Raw genomic sequence first — 24,930 nt, 5'->3', positions numbered from 1 at the left:
GCAGGGATAAGCCTGGAGGTGGGGAATCAAATCATTGGGCTCAGAGGCCACTGAGGACCAAGGAGCAGACAGTTTCAGCTGAGTCATAGCGGAGGGGGTGAGCAGCGAGTGCAAGTCCTGCATGCAGAACATTCAAGAACGGTGGCCTTTGGTGTAGCATCGTAGCTCCCAAAGCAGCAGGACAGAGGACAGTCCAGGACTGGGAAGCATGGGTACATGGTGAGGCTGGGGTGGAGGAGGCCACGGAAGGGGGAGACTGGCTTTCTTTGCTCCCAGAGAAACAGACAAGAGTGTACATCACTGATGGGCAGGATCTGGAAGTGCCGGGAGCAGGGGGTGGTGGGGGGTTGGAGCTCAGGGGCACATAGGCAGAGTGAGCCTGGCTCGGAGGAGGGGGCGTTCCTTCTTCAGAGGTAGGACACAGGCCTTGAAGGCTCAGAGACACTGAGGGGGAGGGGGAGCTTGGCTGCACCAGGCCTGCCATTCCCCTCCATTTCATTTCCATCATGTACTGAGCTGCAAGATGTCCTGGGCACTGTGCTAGGGGCTGCGGACACACCCATGCCAGCAGACCACAGAACACCCTGGGCCCCGGTCTATGTATGTCACCATCTAGTAGGTTTAGCAGATCATGGTCGTCTACTGCTTTATCTGAAAGCCCTGTTGGGAAGGCCCTTCAGCAGTCCTCATGGCCCTCTCCAATACCCTAGGACAACCATCATTCTTGACTGGAGGTTCTACCTTGTATCTGATGTTCTGTATCAGTTTTAGTCCTTTGCCCATGAGGAGGACTTGTCACATGGCTTTGGGGGTCATGGAGGAGACCCACTTCGCAGATGTCCTGCTGAGCCTGCATCTGTGCAAGGCTACTCAGCCCAGTAGAAGCAGCCAGTAGCTTGGAAGATGTTTTTACCCACAGCATCATTTTAAGTGCAGCTGCTGATAAGCCCTTCCCTCTGCCCACCAGACCCCTGGCCCAGAGACTCACGAAGTGTCTTAGAGATTGCCATCTGCACCCCCCCACCCCCACCCCAGCACTGCTCCCAACTTGCCTTCCCAGGCCTGGGCCCCTGGCATCTGCTTTATCAGGATTCTTAAGAGGGACAGCTGGTTTGTGTTACATGCCTGCTCCCTCCTCTGTTCCCTGCATATCTGCTCTGGTTTTAAATAGCTTATCTGAGCAGCTGGACAACCACATGGGCTTATATGGCGTGGGGTGCATGTTCCTTTAGTCCTGTCCCTGGCACCTGCCGAAATAGCAGGCAACACCCCCCCCCGCGCCCCCGCTGTGTCTCCTGCTGCACATTCCTCCCACCGCGGGGCTTGGCTTACGAGGCCCCAGCCCACAGGCCTGCTTAAAGCCCTCTCCATCCCCTGCCCTCACCCAGTCCCTGCTGAGGCTGAGCACATATCTCGGGATCTGTCGGCAGCTCCTGGTTTGAGGTAAGACTCAGGTGCGGCTCGAGATGGGGAGAGCAGAGAGGAGGGGGAACATGTCCTGTAGCCTGTGTCCAGAGTCTGCCTGCATCCACCGGGAGTGGATGTCAGAGTCACTAGCGGCCCATGTTCATTCTGAGAAGAGGCCACACTTTAGAGAGGAGTCACGGATCAGATTCCAAGACTAGCACAGTAGGGCAGTGACAACCCCGTGTTAGAAATTAGAGACTTGGATTTGAGCCCCAGATCTGCCACTAAAGATGCTGTACTGCCGGCAAGTCCTGGGTAAGTGCCGTTCCCTCCCCTGGGCCTCGATTTCCTCATCTGTAGAATGGATGAGATCATTGCTAGGCATCCATCTGCTCTAAAGACAGTGAGGGTCTAACCAACAGGGACTCCCCCAAGTTGCTCAGTCCCGCCCCTCACCTCCAGGGCCAGGGCCCCCCCAAACCTTCCCAGACATGACTCCCAGAGAGCAGAACAAGACTGCAGTCATATGAATCAGAATAGTCCTGGTGGTGAAATTCTTACCTCCAGGAATTCAGAAACTGTCTTGGAGGCATTCAGGAAGAGCACATGTCTAGAGGTAGGCAGGGACCCGTGGAGCACCTCTGTGAGCAGACATGTGACGTTCATCCGACCTCCAGAGCCAGGACCACCCTCCTCCCCAGAGAGAAAGCTCTGTCAAGCAGCATTTGGGTGTGTGTACGTCGGGGGACTGACAGGGGAGAGACCTCAGTGAGAGATCCTTCCATGGGGTGTGATCCCAGCGCCAGGGGTTGGAGTCTAGCTGTCCCCTGCCCTCAGTGGACCCTTGTCCCACCCCATCCCAACATGGTCTGGAGGGACAGACCTTGCTCAGTGTCTGGGAGTGGCAGAGAAAGGGACATTCCCTTGATTTTCAGCTTCTCCTGGGCCGACTGAGGAAATATCTAGGGAAGGGGTTGCCTGGAGTGTGAGGAATGTCAACACCCAGCCCTACTGTAGCTGGGAAGCCATCTGACCTCCAGAATTCCTCCTCTGACCCGTGTCTCATAGGGCAAGTCCCCTCCGGGCAGAAGAGGAATCTGAGAGGATCCGGTTGCCCGCTGGCACCCCCTCCACCAACCCTGTCCCCTTGCTCTCCTGGGGGGCCGACAGCTGTGGGCTTGGGAAGGTTCCAGCTGGATGCTGGGGACCAGGGCTGAGGGATGGGGCACGCATTCCTCAGAAGCTCAGAGACCTGTTTCTGCAAAACTAGAACTTGAAGCTCGTCTATTTTACAGATAGGTTAGTAGAAGCCTAGAGAGGTTAAATGAGTTGGCTAAGGTCATACAACAAAAACTGGGTTTTAAACCCAGATTTTATTTTTTAAGGCGTCTCTATGCCCAATGTGGGGTTTGAACTCATGACCCTGAGATCAAGAGTCTCATGCTCTACAGACTGAGCCAGCCATGCGCCCCTAAACCCAGACCTTTTGACCTCACGGCCGGTGTTCTTTCTGCCCTATTGTTTTTGCTCTACTCCCCAAGAAAGGTGACCCTGATCTTGGCCATGAGGGAGTTTGGCTAGAGAGCGGTCTGTGGAAGCAGGTGAGGGTTTGGGTGTGAGGACGCAGCTGCTGTAGAACATTCTCACTCCTCGCGCTGCCAGGTTCCTGCTTACGTCTCATTCCGGAGCCCCAGCCTCAGCCTGTCGCCTTCCCCTTCATCAGGCTTGCCTTTGGGCAGCTGGCTTGCAGCAGTCCTCTTAGTTGAAAGCCCTCCCCTCCTCTCCATGGTCAGTTTGCTATTTTTAGGACTTGGATGGTGCTCCCGAGAGCAGGGAGAGGGCTCCTAGCTGCTCTCTCTTCCTCGGAGCCCCAGAGCCAGGCCGGTAGGAGGGAGGTCGGGAGAGGGGAGAAAGCTAGAGGCCATGTGCCACAGGCTGGCATGCATAGCCCCCAGTGAGAAACTTCTGTGTCCCCCTGAGGTGATAGATTCTTCCCAGGATTCTCTGCTTGGCTCCTGCCCTGGGGCTTGGGGCAGTGTACTTCTGGGGCTAGGGGGGTATTATTCTCTTTGGCCGCTCTCATCTGAAGACCCATTCTGGAGATGCTCTGAAGTTTGGGTCTTTTTTTTTTAAATTTTTTAATGTTAATTCCCTTTTGAGAGATAGAGCATGAGTGAGGGAGGGGCAGAGAGAGAGGGAGACACAGAATTGGAAGCAGACTCCTGGCTTTGAGCTGTCAGCACAGACCCTGACACAGGGCTCGAACCCACAAACTGTGAGCCGAAGTCAGACACTCAACCAACTGAGCCACCCAGGCGCCCCTGGAGTTTGGGTCTTTCTTCGGCAGAATGAGGTTCCACCCCCTGCATGATGCTATACACATCTGACATCTCTTCTCACCCACCTCCCGCCCAGTGGAGCCAAAAAGTGGCTCCAAGTTTCTGTCCAAAGTTCTGTATAAACCCTTCCTCACTTGCACCCACCCTACGCCAGCAGAGGGAGCTGGGGAGGGGCCTGTCTCCCTAGAGCCGTGTTTGTCTTGAGCCCAGCAGAACCCCAGATATTGGGAGCAGGTTCAGATGAGTAGTCAGCCGTCCGGAGGCTGCAGTGGACATTGAGTCTGGGGGGTTCTCCACTCAGCGGGGCATTTGGGAGCACAGATTCCTTCAGAGTCCCTCAGTCCGAAAGCAGCTGACATCACCCCACCCCATCAGAGCAGGGACTCACTGGATGTCATTAGGTGGGTGCCCGGGGTGCCACTCCAGTAGGATGTGCAGATGTGCAGGGAGAGGTGGAAAGGACAGTGAGCCATATCCTCTCTGTGTCTCTGTCACCTGTGACTTGAGTCAGAAGTTGGTGGCTGCAGTGCTGGACGTGCACCCCTTTCCTCGCTCTGGAAGATTGGGAGCTCTCATACCGCACAGCTCTGCGGGACCACCATTCACGCTTCAACCACTGTGAATGGTGCCCCTGGGGACTGGGACACTACTGTGGCTCAGGAGGGCTGGGTTATGACAGTCATTAATCAGAGGTCTGCTCTGGGCCAGGCACTTTACATGAGCTCTGAGCCTCCCAGAGGAGGCGCCGTTTCACAGAAGAGCTGAGGTGTAGGGAGGCTAAGTGACCTTTCCAAGGTCACAGGCAAATGAGAGCAGGAGCCAGGATTCAAAACCAGATTTGTCTCACCTCTCCTTGTGGTTTCTCCCAGTAATTACTTGGAAATACAATAAAACCTGACATTGCCTAATGCCTTCCACTTTCCTTAATGTCAATTGACTCCTCATAAAAGTCCTTGAGTAGCCAGGATGAGTATGCTATATCTCTGGGGTGCGGAGAAAGAACTGCCCTTCAGAGATATTAAACCAAGACTTACCCAAACACACTCAGCAAGTTGATGGAAGAGGATTTGAATATCGATGGTCCCTTTGTATCCCAGTTAAGGGAGTATCTCAGAATGAGTCCTCTGGGTGGACATTATTTAATTGGAATTTTTGTTGATCAGTAGTAGATTAACATGCAACCCTAAGAAGTAATACAGTTCCCTTGTATACTTTGCCCAGTTCCGCTCAATGGTACATTTGCACATCTATTGTCCAGGTCGAAACTAGGATACGGGCATTGCTATAAACCGTAATCTTACCCAGATTTCCCCAGCTCTACTCAGACCAGGTGTGCATGTGAAATTCTATATGGTTTTAACCTGTGTAGGTTCATTTGCTCCTCACCACCCTCAAGACACCAAACTGTTCTTGATTTTTTTTTTTTTTGGTTTATTTATTTTTGAGACAGAGAGAGACAGAGCACGAGTGGGAAAGGGGCAGAGAGAGCGAGAGAGAGGGAGACACAGAATCTGAAACAGGCTCCAGGCTCTGAGCTGCCAGCACAGAACCCGATGCGGGGCTCGAATCTACTGACCACAAGATCATGACCTGAGCCGACGTCGGACACTTAGCTGACTGAGCCACCCAGGCGCCCCCAAACTGTTCTAAAACCACAAAAAAATCTGTGCGCCTTTTAAAAAATTGTTAAGTAATCTCTATGCCCAATGTGGGGCTTGAACTCATGATCCTAAGATCAAAAGTCACAGGCCCCTCTGACTGAGCCAGCCAGGTGCCCCTCCTGTGTGCCTTGTATCAGTATGCTTGCCTGGCCTCCCCTTCCACCCCCTACAAGCACCAGTCTGTTCTCATCTCTGTAATTCTGCCATTTCAAGAAAATTATATAAATGAAATAATATTGCATGGCCTTTTCTCCTTCCATGAGAGTAATTCATCCAAGGTATCCTGTGTACCCCGCCTTGTTCCTTTTCATTGCTGAGAAGTATTCCACGCTATCGATGTGTCACAGTCCATGTAACCACTGCCCCAGGGGGACGTTCTGCAGCAACCAGCAAACTACATGGAGTAGGGGTACGGCTTTGCTGTCCTGAATGCTTGGCAAGGTTCTGGACAGGAAAATTGAGCGACTATAGAAACATCGTTTCGAGAGTTACAATGATTTGCATCAGATCTGGGAAATTCCAGTTTACCTGTTGCAGAACAAGGAGTGAAATGGACATGGGCTGGTTGCCCTAGAGGTGATGTGGGAGTTGTTATCCCCCCTTTACAGAGACAGAGGACGAAGCAGGCTCCTCCCTGCAGGTCACAGGCTGATGAGGGGCAGGGCTGGCTCCCCCCCACCAGCCGGGGTCTCAGGCAGCAGCCTGAGGGCAAGCTCCTCTCACAGAGCTGAGGAGGACCAGGTGTCTCCTTCTGCCCATATTGACATGTTTTTCTTTCTGGAGGGAGAGCGGAGACCATGTCTGACGTGGAAGAGGTGGGGGAAGAGTACGAGGAGTGAGTATCTGGAGCATCCTGCCTGGAGTGCTGACCCCTCCCTACCCTGCCCCTTACCCCTGGGTGAGCCACTGGGATGGGGAGGGGAGCAGCTGTGCAAGTCCTGGGGAACTGGCCCGTGCTTCTGCGCTTCAGACCCTGGCTGGCCATAGACTGGGAGACTTTTGGAAATAAAGACGCTCAGGTCCAAGGGTCAGCGGGGGTCCCACCTGGCTCGGAGACTAGGAAGCAGATGAGCTTAGAAGCTGTGTCTCCTGAAAGCAGATCCAGAGCCGTTCAATGACTGTCTTGAAGCCACAGAGCTGATCATGCCCCATGAAACTCAAATCAGAGTGCACTGCTTAGCACTTTATCTCGGAACCATACTGCTGAGGTGCCCCGTCCACTGCCCTGCCTGGGGGTGGGACACTGGCCGCCCATCTGGCAATGATCTCCTGGAGGGTGGTGCTCACCAGGGAGCATGGGGACGTATCAGGGTGCCCTCACAGGATTTACTCACCTGTGGATGTTAAGATGTCAAATGTTGGAAACAATTAGCCAAGAGGGCGTGGGCTTGGAGGGTGGGCTGTGGGTAGTGCAGGAGCTCTAAGGAGGGGAAGAGCGGTGGGGGCTGGGGCAGTCGGGCTTACCTGGGCAGGATCTGGATAGAGAAGGGCGAGGGAAGGGCCTTTTGGGGTACAGCCTGGCGAAGCTCAGAGCAGGGAGAGAGTGGCAGGCGGGCAGATGCTGGAGACAGCACGCCGGCCCCAGCAGAGGTTTGCTGGGGACAGTGGTGGGTAGCTGTGGATGAAAAGGCTGCGCTGGGTTAGGGGGAGCCTTTATAGGTGGGCCGAGGAGGGTGAGCTTCATTAGGCAATGAGGGAAATAAAGAATGGAGTCATCTTCGGCCAGTGCGTGCCTGCGGTGTGCTATTGTGCTATTGACAATGTCTCCTTCCGCCCAGCAGGGAGCAGGAAGGTAAGCGAGCGCCCCTGTGCTGGTTTGGAGGAAGGGCAGCCTGGTCGGAAACTGACCCACCTCTTGTCTCCTCTCTTATGGCCACGGTCTTCTCTCCTGAGCAGAAGACGCTGCAGAAGGTATGGAGCTCGGGCAGAGGGAGGGCCGGGAGGGGAGAGCCCAGGAAGCCAGTATTCTGGGAGCCCTGGGAGAACAGTTTGTGCCTGCCCCTCACTCCCAGCTGAGCAAAGACGGGTCAGCAACCGTGGCCCCCAGATGGGGGTGGGTCCTAGCCTTGGTTGCTCAGGTCTCAGGCGAAAGGTTTAAACCTGTCTCCTCTGTTCGTCATTTTGTTCAAACAGAAGCACCACTTTTTCCAGTCAATTATTTTTTATTTTTTTCCTCTATGTGTTTTACGGTGAAAAGTTTTAAGTGCATGTAGCAGTAGCAAAATAGAATAACGCACAGCCCTCTCTCACTATGCGCCCATCAGCTGGCTTCAACTAGGGCCAACGTTTTTTTTTACCTATGCTCAGCTCCCCTTAGTTATTTTTTTAAAAAAGCTTGTTTTATTTTACTATTATTGTTATTTTTTATTTTTGAGAGAGAGAGAGAGAGTAGGGGCAGAGAGAGAGGGAGACACAGAATCTGAAGATCCGAAGACAGGCTCCAGGCTCCGAGCTGTCAGCATAGAGCCTGATGCAGGGCTTGAACTCATGAACCGTGAGATCTTGACCTGAGCTGAAGTCAGATGCTTAACTGACTGAGACACTAGGAGCCCCAGTTTATTTTATTTTTGAGAGAGAGAGAAAGAGAGAGAGAGAGAGAGCGATCAGGGGAGGAGCAGAGAGAGAGAGAGAGAGGGAAAGACACAGAGACTCCTGTGGAAGCAAGCTCCAAGGAGCCCAACCTCAGGACTCCCTCTCACGAACTTTGAGATCATGACCTGAACTGAAATCAAGGGTCAGACGATTAACCATTTAACCGAGCCATGCAGGCATCCTTCCCCTCAGTTATTTTAGAGCAAACATCACAAATCCTTTCCAGACATCATATATTTCATGCTTAAAAAATTCCATAGGTAACTCTAAAAGGTAATCGCTGCTTAAAAAAAGAAAACATAACCATAACACCATTATCACACCTAAATATGTTCAATTTAATAATTTTTTAAATGAGATTATAGAACTGTTCAGTTATCTGAAACATTTTATTTAAACATGAAGATGTCGGGGCGCCTGGGTGGCTCAGTCGGTTAAGTGTCCAGCTTTGGCTCGGGTCATGATCTCACAGTTCGTGGGTTTGAGCCCCGCATCGGGCTCTGAGCTGACAACTAGCTCAGACCCTGGAGACTGTTTCAGATTCTTTATCTCCCTCTCTCTCTGACCCTCCCCTGATCGCACTGTCTCTCTCCCTCTCAAAAATAAATAAAAAACATTAAAAAATTAAAAAAAAATAAACATGAAGATGTCATTGCACCTTTGGAAAATCCATTCTTTTTTTTTTTTAATGTTTTATTTATTTTTGATACAGAGAGAGACAGAGCATGAGAAGGGGAGGGGCAGAGAGAGAAGGAGGCACGGAACACGAAGCAGGCTACAGGCTCTGAGCTAGCTGTCAGCACAGAGCCTGACGCAGGGCTCAAACCCACGAACGTGAGATCTGACCTGAGCCAAAGTAGGAGGCTTAACCAACTGAGCCACTCAGGCGCCCCAAGGAAAATCCATTCTGATCCATAGACCCATTTCCTATTCTGATCTATTCTCACATTTCTCCTCAGCTTTGTGCCTCTTATCTCATGCAAGAACACCCTAACCTTGCTCTCTTCCTGCGTGCTTGACACATGGATGTGGTTACGAAGCCTCACTCCAGTCCTTACTCATGCCTCAAGGGGCCCAGTGTAGCCCTCTGACTCCTCAGGCTTCTGGAGGTCCAGCAGGCTGCATCCTGCCCCTTGGAGGCTCAGCCATTCTCACCACTCTCATTTCAGCACACGGTGTGTGGACACTGGGAGAAGGGCTCAGTGAAGGTCTAGGGAGAGAACCAGGGAGAATGAGGGGCCTCTTGCACACTTAAGGCTGTTCCAGAGTGCCTGGCCAAAGAATAGACACGTGAGAAACTCACAGGGGAAACTGAGAGGGGCCACAGGGTCACTTTGGTTTCCCAGGAACACCACATACTTTCGAAGCTCTTTGAACTACGTTGTGAATACAAAAAAATCTAACTGGCTCCACTTTTCTGCTGTGTGCCCTGCATAAACTCTCAATATGGGGGGGGGGTTCCTTCGCTTTGGAGGCTCTGCCAGCTCGTGAAGCTTAGGAGGTGATATTTGAGATGCACACCTTTGGATCTGGGACTGATCTGCCTGCTACACACAGTGGCATTTGGTTGTGAATTAACAAAACGGTTCTGCACTGCAATGGTGGACTGAGCTCCATGTCTCACCTTGCTTACAACGAAGGGACTCACCCCGTCTCCCACATAGCTGAGTCCCTGGCTGTACATGACCCAGTAAGAGCAAGGTCTACCTGGCTGACTGCTGAACCTACAGAATGGCCAATGCCATGTCTCTTCCAGGAGAGAAAGAGTACACTCTGCTGTAAGCTCTTTTTTTGGGCAGGTATTTGCATACCATTGGCTGGTCTGGTTCCTCCCTGTTATGAGACTGTGCCTTCCTTCGACAGGGTGGCTGCCTTAAAACATACCAGGCAAATCTGCCCTGCGCCAGGCTCTCCACTGGGGCTCAGAACTGTGAGTCCTGCAAATTGGAGACGATTTGTGGGATATCTGAGGCACTCATTCAGGGTAGGAACACGGGAGAAGTCTGGCGGCTGGGAATTGTTCCCATTCTCTGTTCTTTGAGGCCTCTCTCTGTCTTCGTGTCTAGAGGCAGCACAGGAGATGGTCCTATACTGTTTAATGAATGCTTCCCAATGCCAGGCAGCTGCTGGGAGCTCCATGCTTGCTAGATCACAGGGGAGATGCAAACGTCATTCTTTCCGTTCTACGGACCAGGCACCTGGGAAGTTACTGAGAAGCAAATTGCCTCAGTTGCTAGACGTAGCGATTCAGGACTTGGAACTGGAGCTTAATTCCCAAACCCATGCTCAGAACTTTGCGCTGCCTCCCTGCTCCTGCCCCCCACCCTTCTGCTCCCAGACTAACCTGTCTCGCTTCTCCCCTTTGCTGCGGCCACTCCCTGACCCTCAGAAGAAGAGGACTGGAGAGAGGACGAAGACGGTAGTACAGCTTTTACTTTCCTGTGCTTTCCGCTCCCCGCTGTCCTGAGCCTGGCTGCCGTGGACGGACCCTGTTGTGGGGCAGAGTTGGGCAGGGGCCGGGGGGGGGGGGGGGGGGGGGGGGGGGGGGGGGGGGGGGGGGCGGGACGGGTGTGGAGGGGGTCAGTCACTTCCTCCCAGCCTCAGAGGGGCCAGGCCGCTGCTCCTTTCCCCTGGTTTCTGACCTTCCTCCTGGGCTGGGCGGTGGGAACAGCCCAGTCTGGCTTGTCCCCTGGCCTGCTCCGCATGTGGCCACGGAAGGCAAGTAAGGTCTGGAATGAGTGGCCTTCTCTGCCCTCACTGCAGATACTGGGCCTTCCCTCTGAGCTGGACAAGACTTGGGCAGGATGGCCCCGGGTGTGAGGGGACTGGCGACAGAGTTATCCTAAGAGCAGCTGGGGGAACTGGAAATAGCCAGAGCAGAAAGGACATGATGTCAGTCTTCAAATGTGTGCTGCTGTGGGGTGGTGGGGACCCAGACTTGTTCCCAGCCCTCAGGGGTAGGACTAGGGCAAGGGGGACAGACCTGGGATGAAGTTTAGAAAGAGCTTTCTAATAGCGATGTCTTCAGATGTGGTGGGGAGACCATGAGAGCCTCATCGGGCGTGTTGTGTGACTTCTGGGTGGGTGGGGGGTATTCAACAGAGAATTGATGCATTAGATGAGGGGGGAGAGGGGTTAACAAGATGGCCTGAAGGGGACCCCGCAACTGGTCATACTCTTTCTGGCTAGCCTTCTAGTCTCGCCCCTTCTGGAAGGATCTTCTTTGAGGTAAGGCTCCTATGGGGATCAAAGACGAGGCATCCCCAGGCCCAGACTAGGAGAAGAGGACAGAGAGCAGAGTGATTGGAGGCCAACAGGTCTTTTGTGATGGGCTCTCTCTCTCCTATCCCGAGGCTTTTTCCTCTCCCTCTGCCAGGAGGCCACCACTTGTCAGCCCATGAGTCAGTGAGCGCGACCAAGTGCCTCCTACGGGCAGAGCCATGTGCCTGGCGTCATCCTGTCTGATCTGTCTACTCCAAGTGCCTGACTTGGGTGGGGTCCATATCCTGCCATGTGAAGGGATGAGAATAGAAAAATCCTACCAGCTCTCTGGACAGTACAAATGTCTACACAGTGGGCATCTCATCTACCCTCCCACTGTGTTGCTGTTTTGGTGTCTTTTGGATACAGATGAGAGGTCCCTAGAGTTACCGAGTACAGGACAGGAGCTTCCCCAACACCTCATCTTAAGCAGGATACATCCCGTGGTGTCAGATCATTGGGCGGAGTACTCGGGGTGGAAAGTTGGGGAAAGGTGCCAAGTCAGACAGAAACAGTTAGCCACCGGACCTTCCCACCCCCAGCAGTGAGTGTTACCGGGCCTGTGAGCTTCTCTCTGCTGGTACCAACAGTGCCCATCACCCCCTAACACGCTCCTGCCCCAGACTTCTAGCCCTCCCAGTGGCCTTCAGGGAGAGAACAGGTCTCCACACTCAGAAAGGCCTGCTTGAAATTCCCAAACTCGCAGAGAGAGAAGTTTAGAACAAAAGCACCCTTCTCAAGCCTGATCATGCCCTTCTGCTGAAATGACTGGACTCTGCTAGAGTACAGCAAAGGCAGCCATGGGCAGTATATACATGAATGGATGTGGCTGTGTTCCAATAAAACTTTATTTACAGAAGCAGTCTGGGGGCCAGATTTGGACCATAGTTTGCCAACTTCTGCTTTAAATCAAAAACTGAGCAGCCCCTTGCCCTTCATGTTGGTGACCCCCAAATTCCTCTGGATCCTGGGTGTTGCTGACCTCCATCCCCACCCCTCTCTGATCTGGGTTCTGCTGGCTAGCATAAGCAGGGGTCGGGATGTTCACTGTGTCTGGCTCACTTCTCTAGAGCAGGAAGAGGCAGCAGAAGAGGAGGCCGAAGGTGAGGTTGAGCCCGAGGAGACCAATGTAGAAGGTAAGGCTCTGTCTGGGATAATGGTGCAAGAGGCTTACTCATGGTGCTCACAGGGGCAGCAGGAGCCCCCAGAGGCACTCTGATGGCAGTGAGAAATCCACCTAGAACTGCTTTCCAACCAGTGCAACAGTACATCCTGCCTGGTCTGGGATTTAGCCAATTGTTCAATCAATGAGCCTTGATCGTGAGCCCCTTTCATGTCAGGCAGAGCCTTGGGCCCAAGGGGACTCATGTGAATAGACATCCCCTGAGCCCAGGAACCAGAAGGGTACATGTTAGTTAGGATGTATCTGTGGGGGACACTTGGGCAGGGGGACTTGAGTCTAGAACCGGGATCTTTGCTAATTTCACATGGTCTGTTTAGGAGACGGACAAGAAGAGGAGGCGAAAGAAGCTGAAGGTAAGGACTGCTGGACATCAGGAGAGAGGCATTGGGTCATCAAGGGAACCCCTCGAAGCAGATTTAGGGGAGACTGATCACAAGGCTCCCTCCAGGAAGGTGGGCAAGGAGGGGTTCAGGAGAGGAGAGGACAGAGCTGGTGACCATGCAGGTTTGGGGTGTTGGGCTTCAAACCTCTGTCCCCCTCATTCCAGGGAAGCTGTCTGGGTGGTGCCCTGTGGCAGAGGGGACCAGTGTCCAGTCCCCAATCTGGGCAGGGAGCAGGCACCTACACATACAAGGCCCCTGGAGCTCAGGCAAACCCACTTGTAAGGTGTGGTGTCTATAGGATGAAATCCCAAGACATAGATGGCCCGTGTGGTGGGTCACTGCTGTGGTCATTATCACGTTGCAGCCTTTACCAAGGATGCAGTGGTTCCCAGCCACGTCTCTGGAGGGGAAGGGCAGCCAGCTGGGTCTTGGAATCATGCCCATCAGCTTCCTGGTCCCCTGGAGGCCAGGAAGTCCAGGGAGCAACCAAGTAGGCTGAGCCTTGGGAGGGGACTCTGGTGCCAGGATTCATCAGGGCGGTGCCATGGGACCCTGCTCATTGGGAAGCAAAACTGCCTTGCTCAGAACTAGTGAATGAGAGAAGGGTTTGGAGTTTCACTGTGGGAGGGTGTTCTTCCTGTTAGGACCCAGCTGTCCCCTGAGTTGTCCCCCTGGGAGCCACCATGGAAGAGGGAGTGTGGGGTCTGTGACCTGTATGATGCTCCTGGAACCACGAAGTCCCAGGGCTGGAAGGAACCCATTGTGCAGGTGGAGAAACAGAGGCGCATGGGTGCCCAGCTTATCAGGGGCAGAGCTGGGACCAGATCTGAGGCCTTCTGATCTTGTGGCTGTGCGCTTCTTTCTTCCCCAGATGGCCCAGTGGAGGAGTCCAAACCAAAGCCCAGGTGAGTGGGACATGCTTGTGGTGAAGCCCTGGGAGCAGAGGACTGGTGAGGAAGGACAGGAGTGCAGTGTGATACAGTGGGCATGGGCCGGGGAGGGGGTGGGCACAGACCTCTGTATGTGGATGTACAAGAGTCGGCCCGAGGGAGAGCGGGGGCTGCAATCCATCCCACACTCCATTACCAGTTGTGTGTCCCGGGGTGGACAGCACTGTGTTCATCTAGAGGGGAGGGGTGGACTAGTTGTGGCCCTGGCCAGATAGCCTCTCCTATCTCACGGTGGAGAGAGGGCCAGCGAGAGCTTCCCTTTCGGTGACGCTCAACCTGCCAGCAGGTGGCGCCTTAGCACACTCGCAGGCTTTCCCGCATTTCTGTGGGACCTCCCCACGCCCCCCCCCCCCCCCCCCCCCCCCCCCCCCCCCCCCCCCCCCCCCCCCCCCCCCCCCCCCGAGATCCCACCTCCATCCGTTTCTCCAACACCTTCTCCTTTCCCGGCCACTTGTACGGACACAGCAGTATCTCATTTCAGCCCCTCATACACCTGAGGGCAAATGGGGAAACTGAGGACCAGAGCCCACTGGACCTGGTGTCACACAGCAAGTATGTGTTGGGGCGGGGACCAAACTCCAGGATTCTAGGGCTCACGGAGAGATTCTGTGGGGTCAGCCACGGGAATTTGGAGTTGGCTTCTCTGACTTCCTGGTTGTGTGGTTTGGAGAGAGTCATTACCTCTCAGAGCCTCGGTTTTCTTCAGTGAAGGTTGGTGGTCTCTACATCGGGGTGTATCCGGACGCTAAAACCAGAGGGCGCACGTGACAGGGCTGCGGTGTGCCCACGTGCTGAGAGGCATGAGCAGGGCTGTCTTGGCGGTGGGGTGCTGTCGTGGTTGTCGTGGTGGAGTGTCTGCAGGAGATAGAAGGGCCCCACCTGTGATGGGCACCCACAGTCCCTTGGGTCCAGGATGGGGTTGACATTCATGGATTCCCCCCTCTTCTCTCCAACAGGCCATTTATGCCCAACTTGGTGCCACCCAAGATCCCCGATGGGGAGAGAGTAGATTTTGATGTGAGTGTGCCCGGGTGTGGGGTGGGGGGCAGCAGGCCTGGTCTGGGAGTTGTTGCAAAGGCCCCGAGGAGAGAGAGAGGCCGTGTGACCTGGCGGGTGGGCTGGTGGGGGGGTGCAAGTAGGATGGTGTTCAACACAGGCCCGGCAGGGCATTATCCTGGGTTCAGACCACCCTTCCCCGGCCAGGCCCCCCACCCTGGCCATCCTGCCTGCATTGAGAAGGGTGCCATCCACACACCCACTTCTCCTCTGGACCCATGAGTGTGGCAGCCTCTGAGCCCAGCTGTGCATTTGCAGGACATCCACCGGAAGCGCATGGAGAAGGACCTGAATGAGCTGCAGACGCTGATTGAGGCTCACTTCGAGAACAGGAAGAAAGAGGAGGAGGAGCTCATTTCCCTCAAAGACAGGATTGTGGGTGTCAAGTCTCCCATGGGAATGCCCCCAGAGGCCGCACTCTGTCCTCAGCCCTCTATGTTCCTCCCGCCTCCTCCGGGCAGCCTTCCTGGGGTGGTCCGTACCCTGTTGCAGGTGGGCTCTCCCATCAGGAACCCAGCAGCGGGGAGCCACTCTGGAGGCCCTGCACTGTGGTTTCTTGGGTCCCTGCCTTCCATCCCCACCAGACGGGACAGTTCTGATTGCCTCTGGGTGCCCCAGGCCCTGGCTGGGGGGCGACGAGTCAAATACCTGTTGTCCCACCTCTGCCCCCCACTCCCTCCCATCGGGCAGCTCCCCCCACTGATGCAGGGAAGATGAGTGTGGCCTCTACAGCCCACCAGGGGAGGTAATTTTGATTCCTTTGTTTTTTCTCTCCACCAAACTCGCCGCTGTGTTTGCGGCACTGGCACCGTTGTGTCGCCCTGGCTGGGAGCTGAGGGTCTGGCCATCTGTCCGTGAACCTAGAGCAGCTGCAGGGGCGGGGCTGGGGCGGGGCTGGGGCGGGGCCAGGGGCGCAGCACTCCAAGGAGACGGGAGAAGTCAGCCGGACATTTTTCAAATCGTTGAGGACAGCCCCACCATGAGTAATACTCAGTGTGCGTCATCCGCACATGCCTGTGTGGGCTATCTTTGTTCAGCCAGGGCAGTCTTTGGAGCTGGTGCACCTGTCGAGGCGCTGTCTCTGTCTGTGTCCAGGGAGCCGGCTGAAAGCAGAAGCCCCTGGATGAAGCGCATTCACTTTCCTGAGCCCCCGGGGGAAAAATCCCCTGTGGGTTCTCTTGCCACCTCCTCCCTTAGTTGATCCCTGCGCCTCTTGGGGACATCTCCCTCTGCAAACACTGGACAGTCTTTGCGGCTCTCCCTGTAGGAGAAGCGGCGGGCTGAGCGGGCTGAGCAGCAGCGCATCCGGAATGAGCGGGAGAAGGAACGTCAGACTCGCCTGGCAGTGAGTGACGCCTAGTCCAAGGCCCACAGAACTACCCCCCCCCCCCCCCCCCCCCCCCCCCCCCCCCCCCCCCCCCCCCCCCCCCCCCCCCCCCCCCCCCCCCCCCCCCCCCCCCCCCATTCATACACATTGATTCAGCCAGCGAGCCCCTGGTGAGTGCTGGAAGCTGTTTGGAATCTGATAATAAGCAGTAAGCAAGACAGAAATGTTTGGGTTTTCATGAATTTAATATTTTATAAGACTCTCCATCCATTGCATTTCTGGGTATTTACACGAAGGAGAGGCACGCACTAACTCAAAAAGGTATCTGCGCTCCATTCACTGTGGCATTATTTACAGTAGCTCCAACATGGAAGTGACACGTGTCCGTCGACGGAAGAAGGGATAAACGATATGAGTGCGTGCATGCTCACGCACACACGTGCACGCACAAGCGCACACACACACACACACACTGGAATATTAGCTATAAAAAAGAAGGAAATCTTGCCATTTGTGAAAACATGGATGGGCCTGAGAGCATTATGCTGAGTGAAATAATTCAGACAGAGAAAGACAAATACTGTCTAGTTTCACTTATATGTGGAATCTAAAACACAACAAAACCAAATGAAATCCAAAAAACCAAGCTCATAGATGCAGAGAACAGATTGGTGGTTGCCAGAGGCGGGGGGTGGGGGGTGGGAGGTGGGTGACTTGGGTTTTGGGGCCAGAAGGTACAAACCTGCGTTATAAGACAACCAAGTCTGCTCCAGCCATGTCCCTTCTCAGGTGCAGCTTCTGGAAACAGGAGGTCCTTTGGCCCATTTCCTGGGCTGCTGCTGGCGGTTCTTCCAGAACAGCAGGGCTCCTGGGGGCCCAGGGGTGGAGCTCTGGCGCTCCCTGCCTGAGGGGATGATGGGATCATTCTTCAGTCGTTTATAAACAAAAGCCTCCTGTGTGGGAAGCCCTGTGCTGGGGGGCCGCTCAGGAAGCTTCTCGCCTGGTGGAGAGAGCCCTCCACTCACCCGACCCATAAAGACCCCAGACTTCAGCCCAGACTCAGGGGTTCATACCCTCATCCCTGATTTTCTCTCTTCCTCACCACTGAAAATCAGGAAGAGAGAGCCCGACGGGAGGAGGAGGAGAACAGGAGAAAGGCTGAGGATGAGGCCCGGAAGAAGAAGGCTTTGTCCAACATGATGCACTTTGGGGGTTACATCCAGAAGGTAGGTCGGGCCGCAGCAGTGGTATTCAGGGGGTCCTGGTGTATGAGGAGGAAGGGGTGCCCACAGACTTCAAGCTGGATCCCAGGAAGAAATTCCTACCTGCAATGAGAGACCGAGGCTTTCTCCTGCCCACTCCCTGAGCTGGCCTCTGGCTTTCCTAGGAGGGGCTTGCTGGAGGGGGAGCTGCAGGCCGAGACCTCGAGTGTCAGCAGTGCCCTGGGGGTTCCCCAAGGTAGATGGTATGTCTGGAAGAGCCTTGTGCCCAGAGTCAGAGCTCTGGTTGAAGACTCAGACCTGCCACTTACAGTTGTGTGGCCTCAGGCAACCCCAGAGCCTCAGTTTCCTCATCTGTAAAATGGGTTTAATATTGTCTGCCCCGCCTGCTTTGAGATCAAATGGGCTAACATAGTGAGGATCTGTGTACTCCACAGGTGGGAGATGGGTTATTCTTGCAAACCTCCTCGATTCCTAATTTTTGTGTCCCCCTCCTGGTTGATACTCCATTCTCAAGGGAGAAGAGGAAATATAAAACTGATTTTCTCTGTGCAGTGGAGAGATCAGAACATTTTTTTAGATTTCCAAAGTTTCGAGCCCAGAGCTAGCCCTGCCTCTGCCCCCACGGTGACCACACCAGCCATACTTACGGCCCTGCTCTCAGAATAGTCCTAGTAAACAAGGTTGCCTGCAATGAGTGTCTGAATCACCTTCTCCTTCTCCCTCCTTGTGTCTCTCTGCCTTTGCCTCTGTCTTTGCCGTGCCCTGCCCTCTCTCTGTATCTCTGTCCCGGTCTTGGTCTTTCTCTCTGGGTCTTTCTCTCATGGTGTCCTGGCTTTGCAGGCCCAGGTGGGTACCAAAACCTCTAATCCTGGTCCTCCTCATGGTTTTGGGGGGCTCCCTGGGAGGGGGGGTCCTGACTATGGAGAATGGGTTAGGCGGGAGGAGGGAGCTGGGAAAGAGATGGAAGAATTTGGAGAGGCAAAAGAATAATGGACTGAAGTGGCCCTCCTTGCCCCTGCCTCAGTTTCTCGGGGAAAGCCAGGCAGTTGATAGTGTGGGTGTCTCAGGAAGAAGAGGGTAAGAGCCTGGGCCTTCTGCAGGCTTTGCCTTACTCCCCATGGGGTTTTGGGAGGGTTAGGGGAAAGGAGGGGATGTTCCCGAGTTAACGCTCCCCCCCCCGCTCTCTCCAGACGGAGCGGAAAAGTGGGAAGAGGCAGACGGAGCGGGAAAAGAAGAAAAAGATTCTGGCCGAGAGGCGGAAGGTTCTGGCCATCGACCACCTGAATGAAGATCAGCTGAGGTGGGCGCTGGGAGTGCTCCTCGGACTGCACGCACCTGCGCCAGCGGGGAAGTCGGGCCATAGGGCAACTCTCACCGTGCACCACCAGGTGGCGCTGCCGCCTCACATATTTTTCCCAAGGCCTGTTTTGGTGTCTTCCCGCTCTGGGCTTCTCCTTACCCACCTGCACGCAAGTGCGGGGGAAGCGGGATGGAACTACGCTCTACCGGCCCCCCCACCCCGCATCCGTTCCTAAGCATAAGGCACTGCCATCTGTGTCTCTTGCTGAGCTAGGTGGGCTAGGGGGTCCCCTTAGCAGGCTTAGAGGTGGGAAGGAGGGCTGGTGCCGGGGTCTGGGTCAGATTAGGCCCCTTCCTTGGTGTTCCCTAGCCCTCCCTCCACGCCCACTCTGGCCCCACAGGGAGAAGGCCAAGGAACTGTGGCAGAGCATCTATAACCTGGAGGCAGAGAAGTTCGACCTGCAGGAGAAGTTCAAGCAGCAGAAATATGAAGTGAGCCTGCTCACTGCCCCTCCCCTACCCCACACTCCTATTTTGATTGGGTCCCACATGGCTGCTGTCCATCAGGCCCCTTTCCCCTATCCCTGTCACCTCTTACCCATTTCAGCTCACACACACCTGCCTGGGCGTCTTGTCCCTGGCTGTGCTCAGTGTCCACCACTGGGCTGTAGCTTGCCAGAGAGGTCTGGGGCTGTGCCTAGACATGTTCCTGGGGTTCCGGCCCTGGGGGTCTCCTGCCCTTCTGTCCCTGAAGGCCTTGAGGCAGCAGCTCAGAGGCGCCGGGTCAGGTGGGAGGACCGGGATGCACAAAACTAGGCCTCCGGGCGTAGAGAGGGAGGTCTCACCAGAGATGCAGATGCTTTCTCTCTCCCCATGTGCCCCCGAGGCCCTGGTGTGGGCACAGCCGGCTGAGCCTCCAACTCACAGCCTTGAGGGGTCCCAGGTGTACATATAGCAGGCAAGAACCAGCTCAGCAAGAGCACCGGCCCGCACACTTCCCCTGCACGGCCTCTCTGCACAGGGGAGTTCAGCTTCCCTTTCCGGGTCCATTTTGCTGCATTTCTGTGCGTGGGCCCCTCCTCAGAGCACAGCCCAGGCCCAAATGGCTATAGGGTCCCCTCACACCCCCAGTGTGGAGAGAGGCAATTTTGTGTGGTGACAGTGAGCACGGACATTGGAGCCACACTGCCTGGGTCCTACTTCTAGCTCTGTCCCTTACTAGCTGTGTGACCTTGGGCAGATTCCTTATTCTTCCTTCTTTCCATTTCTCATCTATGTGACCAGGATAACAGCAGGCCCTATTTCATGGGGTTATTGTGAGGGTTACAGAGATAATCAGAGTAATAACTGTAGCAGGAAAAGTGTTCCGAGAATTGTTCTGAGCGCTTCCCATGTGCTAAGTTACACCTCACGGTCATCCGGTGGGTTAATACTCGGGGATGTGGTGGGTGCCCACTAAGTGCTCACTCAGTATTAGCGACTACTACAGCCCCTCTAGACCTGGGCCTTCCATGTTTCCTCCGGTTCCACATTTAACTCTGCCCCTGGCCCGTTGGGCTCAGGTGTGGCCAACGTACAGGGTGGTGAGCTGCAAGCCTGGCACATGGGGGTGCCATACCTCATGAACATGAACATGGGCAAGGGTGTCTGACAGGGGTCTCAGGCTGGGCTGGGGCTGTTCGGAGGGCTTCCTGAGGCCCAGCCTTGCACCCAATTCTCAGACAGCCTCCTTGTGCCTCTCGTCCTGAGCCCTCCGCGCCTCTGGGACCCACAGTGAGAGGCCAGGGAGCCTTCTGTTGGCTTCTGCTTGTGGGACCTGGGTCCCTCCAACGTCAGGCTGTTCTAACTCTTGCGGTGTCGCTGCTCTGCCCGCCCCCCCCCCCCCATGCTGTGCTGAGCTGGCTTGCCCCTCGCTCCCAACCTCCTGGGACCTGAGCCAACTGGGCTCCACAGTTACTCCATCTTTCTCACTTACAGATCAATGTTCTCCGAAACAGGATCAACGATAACCAGAAAGTGTAAGTTTCTAGGTCTTTCCTTTCTTTACTCGGTCCTGCCTCATCCTTCCTTGTGACCCAGCCATCCGGCTCCTCCTCTGAGGGCTCCGACTCCTGCCCCACCCTCCTCCTCTTCAGGGCACAGGCTGCTTCCCCCTCGGGCTCCCCCTTGGTCACTGCTCAGTGGGGGGATTTGTACAGGCCTGGGGTGCTGCCCTACTCTGTCTCTGGGGGTGGCTCCAGGCTGCCCCTGTCCACCCTCAGCATCGCTCACCTCCATGTCCTCCCTGTGGAGATGTGCTGCCCTGCCCCGTGTCCCCCTGCTGCCCTGCCTCGTGTCCCCCTTCTGACTCAGCCCTGCTTCCCCTGCAGCTCCAAGACCCGTGGGAAGGCCAAAGTCACTGGGCGCTGGAAGTAGGGGCAGCAGTGTCCTTCACCGAAGATCCTCGCCATGTCCTACCCTGCTTGCCCCCTGCTCCGGGGCCCTCCTGGGCCCTGGAGGCCGACTCACATCTGGAAACCAGGAGCTGGCCCAGAGGGAAGCTGCCTTTCGCGCCTGTACCCCCACATGCCCACACATGCCAGTAAACAAACATTGCATGGCTTTTCTGTTAGCTCCCTTTCAGAGGGAGGGAAACTGAGGCGAGAGCCTGTCTCAATGGGAGACCCTTGGGACCCAACGCCTCGTAACTGCCAGACTGAGAGAGGCCGCCTCCCACCTGCTTCAGGAGCAGAGACGGTGTCTGGCCCGGAACGCAAGGCTTTCTTAGGGCCCGGCCGCACAGACAGCAGGAGGGCTCGTGGTGTGAGCTGCTCTGAGTCACCGCGAGGCACACTGGGGGAAAGCTGAGAGCGGGGACAAGCGTTCCCGTGTGAGTCACTCCTTGGGAACAATGGAGGCTTCTTTGGATGGGCCTGTTTTCTTTCTCTTCCTGGCCAGGGAGGAGGAAGCAGGCGTCTGTCTGAGGGGCAGGGAGCCCTTGAGGAAGGAAAGAGGGCCGGTTTCATCAAGTAGCTTTTCAGGCAGAGATGAGCCGCTGAGAGGCGTGGGCTGGTCTGAGAGCCTTGGCTTCCTTCCTTCCCACCACTTGCATGTCCTCTAGGGTTTGAGTGCAATCCAGGGACCACAGGCTCCCTGAGTCGAAGAAGGCAGCATGGCGGCCTTGGGCCCAGTTGGCAGGGATGGGAGAGCACCTAACTCAACAGCTCCCTAGGGGCACCCCTTGCATGGGGCACCCCCATGCCTCTGCTCTGGCTGCCCCCTCTGCCTGAAAGGCCTTCCCCCAATTCTCCACTTGTCATCCACCAAAGGAAGCCCAGCCCCACTGTCCCTGGGAAGGCTTCCCATACTCTTCAAGGCAGAGTGATTCCTTACTCCTTGCTCTGAGTGCCCCAGACCCTCCTGTAAGTGCCATAACAGTGACACCCCCATACCACACTGTGTTCCCTGTGTGCCCACAGCATCACCACTCGGACCTTCATGAAACAATCTAGACCATGTGCCAAGCACTGTGATAGATGCCAAGATACAGAGATGAAAAGGATATGGTTCCTAGGCAACGAGAAGGAGCTTAGCCTGGGGTCTTGGCCTCATTTCTTATTAATTCACTCATCCATCCATCCATCGACCCATCCATCCACCTACCCACCCACCTGTCCGTCTATCCGTCCATCCATCCACCCACCTGTCTGTCCATCCATCCATCCCCCTGTCCCCCATCTCCCCATCCCCCCCATTTCCTCATCCATCCATCCATCCATCCATCCATCCATCCATCTATCCATCCATCCAGTAAAGGTCTCCTGTGCACCAATTATGTGCCAGGCACTGTGTCAGGCATAGGTGGTTCTAGGACTTAAACAGGCATGTCCTTGCCCTTGTGGAGCTCATAGCCCAGCCGGAGAGACCCCAAACAGAAGATTCCAACTCAGCGTTACAGCAGGCAGGGCAGGGGTACTGGGGAGGCACAGACAAGAGCCGCCCCACCTGGCACTGGTGAGCAGGAGGGCTTTCTGGAGGAGAGGGTTTCTACACTGAGTCTCAGGGGATAAGAAGAAGAAAGTCAAGGACAGGGGGCAGGGAGGGTGAGAGGGAACAGCATCTACAGAGCCCTAGAAGCAAGAGCAGGCTTAGGGTGTTGGAAGAGCCCTGCTTATCACAGATTGCAAGGCCTTCCGGTGGGAACAAGAAGGCCCTCTGTCAGTGCCCTGCCTCCTGCCCACAGAGGGAGCCCACCTTCATCTTTGGGAGAACTATGGCATCCCCACTCTCCCTGCTACCAGAGAGGGGGGCATTGAATCTAGAACTGAAATGCTAGAATTTTCCACCTGCCAAATCCCCATGGGGGCTCCACTTCCTATGTCTCAGCCTCCCCTGGAACAGCAAGAGGGAACGATGGTGCAGGCCTGGGTCCTGCTTCCTGCACCCCCTCTCCCAGCGGGATCCTAATGATCATCCCTCTGCCCTCGGGTGTGGGCTCGCCTTTAAAGCCTGTGCACGAGGAGGACACAGAGGCAGCCTTGCTGTCTTACTTCGAGTCTCCCTGAGGCCAGGTTCCACTTGCCTTTTTTGTCCTAAAGTCCCTTGGCATGTAGGGGAGGGAGACCCTGTGAGTGCCGTAGACCCCGTCCCCATGCAGGGCTCACCGTGCTCTGACTCTGAAGCACCCGGTCCAGGACCCCATCCAGCACCTTAACAAGAACATGGCAGGTTGACCCCAAGTGCCGCCTCTAAATGGGAGCCCTGCAGGTACCTGGTGGGCAGGAGGGCCAGTCCTGTCCCCTTCATCCAGGAGAGAGCAAGCCAGTGCCAGGGTGTGGAAGGGGGGGTATATCTGGTCACCAGCCCAAGGCAGGGGCGTGGGCTTCTGGCCTAGTTGTCCTGTGCTTTCCCCATGACACGCTTTGGGGACGGGGGGCAAGGACCACGGATATTTGCACAGAAGCACTCTGTGATGGGCTCACGATAGAGCCAGGAGCTTCTGACCCCAGATGCCCTGATTCCCCCTGCACCCGCCGTCCCCTGCGACCTCTCCAGGCACCACCCTCTCCAGGAGGGTGCCATCTCCTGCTGCTTCGGGCACACCCCTCAGCTCCCAGATCTCTCGCACCCTGTGTACACCCATATGTCAGGGAAACGACCTCTAAGCTCTGCTTCGCCCTTGGTCAGAGAGACAGAACCCCCCCCCCCCCCCCCGCCATACTCCTGTCACCAAGATTTTTCTGTGCAAACAAGGTCGTGTCATGTCAGGCCTTCACATGATAAATCCATGTTGAGGAGGAAAAGCTAGGAGAGGATGATGGACTCCCCCGGTTTACTTGCCGTCAATCGAGCCTTTCCTGCTGGAGACTCTGTGCTCTGAATCTAGAGCCTCATTTTCTGCCTTCAAATTCTGGCCCTGCCACTTCCCGGCTCTGTGACTTTGGGCCAGTTACTTCCCTTCTCCAGGCCTGAGTTCCCTTCTGAGAAAAACGGGGATTGTTAGGAAGCTTGAATGAGATCACATGTGTAGTAACTAGTGCAGTGCCCGGTGTGAGCTAAGTGGGTAGTAAATGTCAGCTGATGATGTTGCTATTTTGGTGGGAACTCGTTACCAGCCCCCTTTCGAGGGCTCAGGGTGGGGAAGCCTATTCGCCAGTGCTGGGTGCTAGCTGGCTCCTCCCTTCTGTGGGGTATCCTGGAGCCCCTGCAAGCCCGTCTTCCCTCTGGGCTGCAGGGACAGGCTTCTCCCTGAGCAGACCATTGGGGCCCCTGACGGCGAGAGCCTGCTGCTGACTGGCCCTCCCAGGTCTGTGCCATTGCTGGACAGACGTCCGAGCTCGCTCCCAGGTGGATCCGCCCCTGACATTGCAGCCTGGTTTCTGGAAAGGGTGGGGCAGCACCCACCCTGGAGTCCAGGACTGCCTCTGTGCTGGGCTCAAGGACAGGGCTCCCTGGGGAAGGGGGGTGGGGTCTTCACTGGTCCGAGTTGGGGGTGGGGGCTGGCCGGAAGTGCAGGGCAGACCAGGATGGCATCCATGTCTCCACGGGATGGCTGTGGGCACTCATCCTTCTAGGCTGAAAGTCCAACCCGCCCTGTTGGCCCTATCAGGAGAGGATTGAGTGGTAGCTGGGGGAAAATGCTGCCGATGGGGGGTAAGCTCACCCCTTCTCCTCTGTCACACCCCCTCATGTGTTTCTCATCCTGTCCTACGTGCCAGGCTTTGTGCTGGCTACTTGACACACATTCTCTTTGGCCAACCACCCATCTCT

At 55.6% G+C, this 24,930-nt stretch overlaps 1 protein-coding gene across 14 annotated transcripts; it reads left to right on the top strand.

The window, feature by feature from the left end:
- The first annotated feature begins 1,336 nt into the window (after nucleotides 1-1,336).
- On the top strand, nucleotides 1,337-21,283 carry TNNT2 (troponin T2, cardiac type). Of its 14 annotated transcripts, none has more exons than XM_029935437.1 (17): nucleotides 1,337-1,443; nucleotides 6,191-6,242; nucleotides 7,189-7,199; nucleotides 7,304-7,318; nucleotides 10,389-10,418; nucleotides 12,331-12,396; nucleotides 12,761-12,796; nucleotides 13,698-13,731; nucleotides 14,733-14,793; nucleotides 15,091-15,207; nucleotides 16,100-16,177; nucleotides 17,275-17,385; nucleotides 18,223-18,228; nucleotides 18,573-18,682; nucleotides 19,083-19,173; nucleotides 20,659-20,699; nucleotides 21,051-21,283. In XM_029935437.1, exons 2-17 carry the CDS (start codon nucleotides 6,205-6,207, stop codon nucleotides 21,094-21,096), a joined length of 891 nt encoding a protein of 296 aa, XP_029791297.1. In that variant the 5' UTR covers nucleotides 1,337-1,443; nucleotides 6,191-6,204; the 3' UTR covers nucleotides 21,097-21,283. The 14 variants fall into 14 exon arrangements, with proteins under 14 accessions (XP_029791297.1, XP_029791295.1, XP_029791303.1 ...); XM_029935435.1 differs by having other exon boundaries at nucleotides 7,186-7,199; XM_029935438.1 differs by having other exon boundaries at nucleotides 1,345-1,443; nucleotides 6,195-6,242.
- The last annotated feature ends 3,647 nt before the right edge of the window (nucleotides 21,284-24,930 follow it).

This window comes from Suricata suricatta, chromosome 3, assembly GCF_006229205.1.
Source record: "Suricata suricatta isolate VVHF042 chromosome 3, meerkat_22Aug2017_6uvM2_HiC, whole genome shotgun sequence".
In the NCBI taxonomy this organism is placed as follows: Eukaryota; Metazoa; Chordata; class Mammalia; order Carnivora; family Herpestidae; genus Suricata; species Suricata suricatta.
The sequence above is the reverse complement of the archived record's forward strand: the minus strand, read 5'-3'. Positions and strand labels throughout refer to the sequence as shown.

Excerpts from the sequence above, each read along its gene's own strand:
- TNNT2 (XM_029935435.1), top strand. The coding sequence starts at position 6,205 with ATGTCTGACGTGGAAGAGGTGGGGGAAGAGTACGAGGA. Across the intron at positions 16,178-17,274 it reads AACGTCAGACTCGCCTGGCA|GAAGAGAGAGCCCGACGGGA; the intron begins GTGAGTGACGCC and ends ACTGAAAATCAG. Across the intron at positions 20,700-21,050 it reads ATCAACGATAACCAGAAAGT|CTCCAAGACCCGTGGGAAGG; the intron begins GTAAGTTTCTAG and ends CTTCCCCTGCAG.